The 6,122-nt window shown below is 45.8% G+C and overlaps 1 protein-coding gene across 1 annotated transcript; it reads right to left on the reverse strand.

Annotated features, from left to right (window-relative positions):
- Nucleotides 1–2,372: 2,372 nt before the first annotated feature.
- On the reverse strand, nt 2,373–4,859 carry LOC113562267 (neuroligin-4, X-linked-like). The gene is made up of 2 exons (XM_026971101.1): nt 3,794–4,859; nt 2,373–2,644 (listed from the first exon to the last, which is right to left on the reverse strand). The coding sequence occupies exons 1-2, from the start codon at nt 4,023–4,025 to the stop codon at nt 2,373–2,375; spliced, it is 504 nt and encodes a 167-aa protein (XP_026826902.1). The 5' UTR covers nt 4,026–4,859.
- Nucleotides 4,860–6,122: the final 1,263 nt, after the last annotated feature.

Below are 6,122 nucleotides of genomic sequence, written 5' to 3' on the forward strand. Positions count from 1 at the left end.
AAAGATGGAAGCAAGATTATACAATATTCTTTCGGTGAATGCTGCATCTGCATTGCTCCAAGAAAGACGTTAGCGATGATTCAGATACTAAATGAATCAAATATTAGGTGCTTGCAAAAGTTCGTACGATATTAAAGCCATCTTCCTTCTTTCTGGATCTCTCTCATTGCTTTCAACTGGCGGAATACTGTTGATTCATTAACTCGAAGCTGCCTTGCAAGCTCTTTTAATGTTTGGAACGAGTTTTCGTTGCAATGCTTCCAATTTATTGTTCTCCATCTACTTGTAGCCTTGCGAACTTTTGCAAGCATCTACTACGTGAGAACGAGATTATTGTGCATTCAAAATGTAATTATTAAATCATTACAAAATTATCCTTAAAGTAAAGTATAAAAAAATGTATGTTAAAATTTTGTAGATTTTAATATTCAAAAATCTAAAGCTTATGGAACACGAATTTACAATTTACAATTTCATGCACGAAATTTGGGAGTTTTAGATACACCGGACGATTTGCAAATGTAGAAAATCGTGAGACAATTATACTTTTTATAAATCTCAGCAATTAAATTTTTATCTTTAATCTATTTTCCGCAACGATGACTCGCACAACTTAGAAGTCTCGCGAAATAGCGAAGCCATTGCGGTAATTGCGGTATCCTCGAATCGAGTTCGTTTTAAGGGGTTGATGCTTATCACGGAGAAAACGCTGAGGAGACCCAGCGCAGCTTATCTTGTTTATCAGAGGTAATAAGAAGTGTTCTCTAAACTGATGAAGAGATTAATCTGTCCTCACATCAGAATGGGGAAACGGATGAACAAGATATGCCACATTTTTCACGGAATAACTGGATTATCTCTTTGCAGTTGAGATTATCATGTACACATGCCGGTGCAATTGAGATTATCATGTACGCATGACAATGCACAAAAGAAAAAAAATATTCTCCACTGCAGACACGTAACGTAAAATTCTTTCCGCGAATATCTTTAAACGGATCACAACATGAATTCACGCGGATTGCGGTCCACGTGGATAAAACTCCCGAGTTATGTATCGAGCTAGGAATGCTGATTCGCGATCGCATTTCGGTCGTAGCAAAGCGCGATATTGAAAGTGTAGAAGGGGTGAAAACGTGTTGCACACGCGTGGCTCATGGCGGACGTATTGCCGCGTGAAATAAGCGGGCCGACATTGCACGATGGTGCGTTTTGCGAGCGATATTTTCGCAGCGACTACGTCGAAAGCGTGCACGCGCGCGCCAGTCAATTCGATTTAGGGAGTCTTGCGTATATTTCCATACACACGCGCGCGAAACGACGATGCGAGTTTAACTCGCACGCCGCGCGAGCGTACCGAAACGGTAAAATTGTAAAACGGCCGGTATCGGCGCATCGGCGGCGGCGCGGGCGACCGACTGGCGGGAATGAATATATACGTACGTACGTACGTAGGTGCAACCAGCGAATGAATTTATAACGCTCGCGCTAAAGCCGAATCCCACGTGACCGCTTCTTCCTACCGTGACGCCAGCCCGTAAATCGATGGCGGCTGTTTTACGCAGTTGACCGTGCGGAAAAGCTCGTTGCAGAGCCGAATGCACCCGCATAATCGTGCGTCCGTCTGGTGAGCTCGACGGTGAGGCCGATCTGATTTCCACACTCCCTTCTCCCCACGCCTTTTTTCCCTTTTTTGACGGGTTCGATATTTCCACTTTTTTCCGCCATCGTGGATAAGAGGAGCGGAAAAGCGAGGAGAAAGCGCTCGAGAAAGTTTCAATTCAATGGTGGATATTTTCGTCATTCCGCCTGTGGATTATTCCGTGGCTCGTGGTTCGCTGGAGCTCCGGAAACATGTACACATGAGGATCATCTGCGTTCGCGGATTATATTATATATCGCGGTGTGTAAAATGCCGCCGCCGTTGTCGCGCGCTCTTTTATTTTGTATTTCCGGCACGAGATTCGCGCACACGAAAATTCTTCCATTTCCGGTGACCGCGGGTTAATTGCGAGCGAGCCTCGCTCTCGGTTGAAGTTAAATCAGAGTTAAACTGAATTAAGAGAGAGATTTTATTGAATTAAACAAGGCGACGTGGTCTCCCTTGCTGGGGACTCTTTATGACGTGCAAATAGACTTCGCGCCGGAAGTAGAAAGACTTCGGTTAAATTGCGATTCTGGGTTTTATGTCCCGGTTCAACTTCGTGTCGGAAACGGCAAACAGACAAGCGAAAGTCAACCCCCTCGACAACCCAGGTTCCCGGGCCTCATAGATTCTACGTGGTGTTGGTAATGACGCCGACTACTTCAGTACCACCACTACCTAACTTAACTTAACCACTACTATCGACAATGAGCCTCCCCATTCGTGCTCATGAGCGACATGATCGTTCGCACTCACCTTCGGCCTGATGAGGAGCGTAGATGTTAAGGTACAGACAGTCCTCGCTCTGGTTCCTCAGGTACGGCAGATGTCTCTCCAAGTACTCGTACCTGCCTGGCTTCACCTCGTCCTGAAGATTCGGCAAAACTTGCGGGCAAACTGGGGCAAATTCCTGCGACTGCCGTACCCCCCTCCAGGGCTGCGGTGAGCGAGGCGGTGAAAACCTGAAGGATCCCACGGGAGGTTCCGCGTAAGGAATCCCTAATGCACACGAGAGAAGATTGTCTGAGATGCTGGTTAACAGAGTTGTGACGTAGTTCTTGACTAATGCGATAATAACTGACATTTTTATCGTGGGATACATTTATCCTCGAGAACGGATCCTGTTCGAGAAAGAGGACTGCGTGTAGAGGAAAGCCGTCAATCGCAGCCAAATTTCAATTAAATTCCAATTCCCCAAAACTCCGATCTAAATTTAATTTCGATTCCGAATTTAATTAATTTCTAGATCATCCTGATTTGGGAATCAGTTCCTCTCTCCTCCAATCCCTTCTAATTCACTTATTCCTAGCAAGCCAATACGGCTAATGCAGTTTTGAGTATCCAAATTTTATAATCAATTTTTATCAATCTTTTTTAGTCCATCTCATCGTTAGTTAACATGATTAAGAGAACAAAGAGCTATTCATCGGACGCCATCATTGATTTTGGGTCATCACCAGAAGCGTACGTTGTGAACTTGGCTTTAGGTGCAAAGTGATGCGCGCGGATGCATCTCGGCGCGTGGCGACTTGACGAACGCCGTTGCACGACGAGCTGGGCGAAGATGGAGAAAGGTCGGCGAAGAAGGGAAAGGGGGACGAGGTGTGCGCGGCGATGGGAGTAATATCTGTTCCCGAAATACACGGACGCGCGAGCGCGCGCTTCTCGTTTTGGATCCTTTGACGTATCGGGACTCTCAAAGCGCGGATATGCAGCTGCCAGGAAACTTTTGCTCACTGACCGGAGCCGAGTTCGCTCCGGGAACTATCGAACGCTATCGAGATACCGTTGTAGTAGGTTGTTGCATGTGAAACGTCGGCTTTGTGTCAACCGGCTTAACCGTCTTCGCCGGATTAAACGTATTCGATTGATACGAGTAGCTCCCTTTTACTTCAGACACACGTAGCTTTCTTCAAGGAAGAAATCGTGCGTATTCGCTTTTAACAAGAAACGTATCTCGCAGACCTTCAGTACCAATTCTTCGACCCTGATATCGTAATTGCTTTAATTATTTCGTGAAACTAAAACTTGGGATTTTGTGAATTCAGATAAATTCTCCGGAAATGATTTTCATGACTGTCTGTTTTCATCATCATGATTGTCATGATTACTGATCGCAACTGAACGTGGTGCCGCTGCGAAACTTACCAAGGAAAACGTCAACAAGCTGCAAGTTATAATTGGTCATCGGTTGGATCACCATGCCGCGTAATCGCCCCTCTTTGACGCGGACTTCCCTCGTCATCCTCTCCTGAAAGTCGGGAAATCGGTGATAACCGTACTGATTCCGCGGCTCGTGGAAGTCGCGGTGCTCCGTGAGGATCTGCGTGCAGGTCAACAGCAGAAGACCCACCAGCTCCAGGCGCAACATTCTGGACATTCGTTCTCGCGTTTGTTGACTTCGCAATATCGACTCTAACTCAACGCTTCCAAACCTGGTCCCGAGTTTATTGACACTTGGAGCCAACTTTAATTACATCTAAAATTTCACTTTGTGATAATTTAATCAACCGCCAACAAAAACTGATTGTTCTCCGAGTCTTCACGGGAATGACTATGGTTCTTAAAAGATCTGGACCAGCCGTTTCATGAGGGAGACATCACTTGACGTTCCGGGATCTTCGTAATATTAGAAAAAGGTCAGGCGAAAGGAAGATAAAACGCAATCTTCAAGAAGCTTACAATGCCGAGTTTCAAGAAGCACGCGACAACTGCGCGACGAAGCACCCGCGATTGAAGCAAAAATAATTTTTCCGACTGCCGTGAGACCGGATGCGAGGGGAGCGACTGCTCTTTTGGCCGTCGTCGTCGGAACTTTTCACTTCGGAGCTTCCGCCGCTGTACACTGATTGGTATGAGTTACTTTCCTCCGCGTAGAGTTCACATTTTCCTAACTGTCGGCGAATTTTCAGAATGTCACTCGATTTTACTCGCGATTACAATCCGTCACAGAGCCCTGCATGTCCGCGTCTCTTGTCGAACTTTCTCTCTGCATCCATCCCAGCCCAGGTTAAACTTCCTCCATCGACATCTATTTCACGTTTGACACAAGCAACATGTAACGAATATTCCTCTCGTTAACATTTTTTAATTTAATATTTATTTACGAAACACGAAACCAATTCGCGCGAACACGGTAAGAACTCCAAGCGAAATTCAATTAACGCGAGGCGTCGCGAGCCAACGGTAGTTGCCATATTTTCGTTTCACCTCAACTCGTTCCATTTAAATTTTGCTGTTAAATTCGAAACGGAGCGAGGTTCAATGTACTCTTGTTTATTATAAAATTACGCGGTGATTCTTTGTTATTCGGTCGTTTACCGTTCTGTTTTAGCGGGTACGCGCATTCCGATTATCGCGTTCTGTTCGATAGAATCTTACCGAGGGGAAAACGAGCTGGCGCACTCACGATGATGCTCGAAACTCGCAGCGAGGGAACGCAGTTTACCAACAGGCAGCGCGTTCTATTTAGGGCGAAGAGTACGTGCAGTCGCGCGAGCCGTCGCTCTCTCTTCGTACGTGCGTTCACCCTTGTTTGTCCGCCAAGAATATCGCCCCTCGAGGACATCTCGACATCGCCGTGCGTCGCCACGTTCGGACCTCGCACTCTCCAACGTTATCCGTCAAAATCATCCGCGTCGGACGAACGATTCCAGATCAGCAGCCCAGATCGAGATCAATTCGTGTAGATTTACGTGGGACGATTCTTCCGATTCTCTACTTGACTCGGCAGACGCGTTTATTTCCTGCGATGCAATCAGTACACGAAGTTACCGCGAAATTACACTTAGACACTTTGCGGTGTTGTAAAGAAAAATTCCGCGCGTAGGGACGCCGCAACCAGCACCAAACGACGACATGAAAACCCCCTAAAGCGACAGAACGGAGAAGTCGCGCTCGCGCAAAATTCGATCGCGTGTACGAGCGCACGGTAAAGTACAGGTTTTCCGGCATCGCGATAATAGTTCGCTCGCAGTTTTGCGATATATATATATAAAAGCAAGCGTTCCGTAATTCCGCTATAATTTACGTCGAATGAGCGACGTCGAGTTCGAGACCGACGTGGGAAAACGCAAGGGAGTGCGACCAACTAAATCCGATATTTGCAACGTTTACGGTGGACGAACTTCTGAGGACTCGACCATGCTACGCGATTTTCAAGCCGTATCAGATCCGTCTGTCAAGTTGATGTATCCTGCAACACCAGCTTCCAAGTTTTTTTCTGGATCCCTTTTGACGTAATATTTTTATTGCGAGTTCCCAGAGATACTCCGAAAACTGTTTCACTTTGACTTTTTTCATCCGTTTCGTTTTAGCAGCAATATTATATGTCTATTGGGTTGTAACACATATTCGTCCCATTTTTTAGTGTTTTTAATACGAGTTGTAAATATATATTCGTTATTAAAAACACTAAAAAACGCGACGGATACGGATGTTACAATCCAATATATTGAATATCTATATTGAAAGAAGT

This window comes from Ooceraea biroi, chromosome 7 (assembly GCF_003672135.1).
Source record: "Ooceraea biroi isolate clonal line C1 chromosome 7, Obir_v5.4, whole genome shotgun sequence".
NCBI classification, from domain to species: Eukaryota; Metazoa; Arthropoda; class Insecta; order Hymenoptera; family Formicidae; genus Ooceraea; species Ooceraea biroi.

Bases quoted from the DNA above. Each gene is read 5' to 3' on its own strand.
- LOC113562267 (XM_026971101.1), bottom strand. From the start codon at position 4,025: ATGTCCAGAATGTTGCGCCTGGAGCTGGTGGGTCTTCTGCTGTTGACC. The intron at 2,645-3,793 runs GTAAGTTTCGCA...CGTGTGCATTAG, and splicing joins GCTTGTTGACGTTTTCCTTG to GGATTCCTTACGCGGAACCT.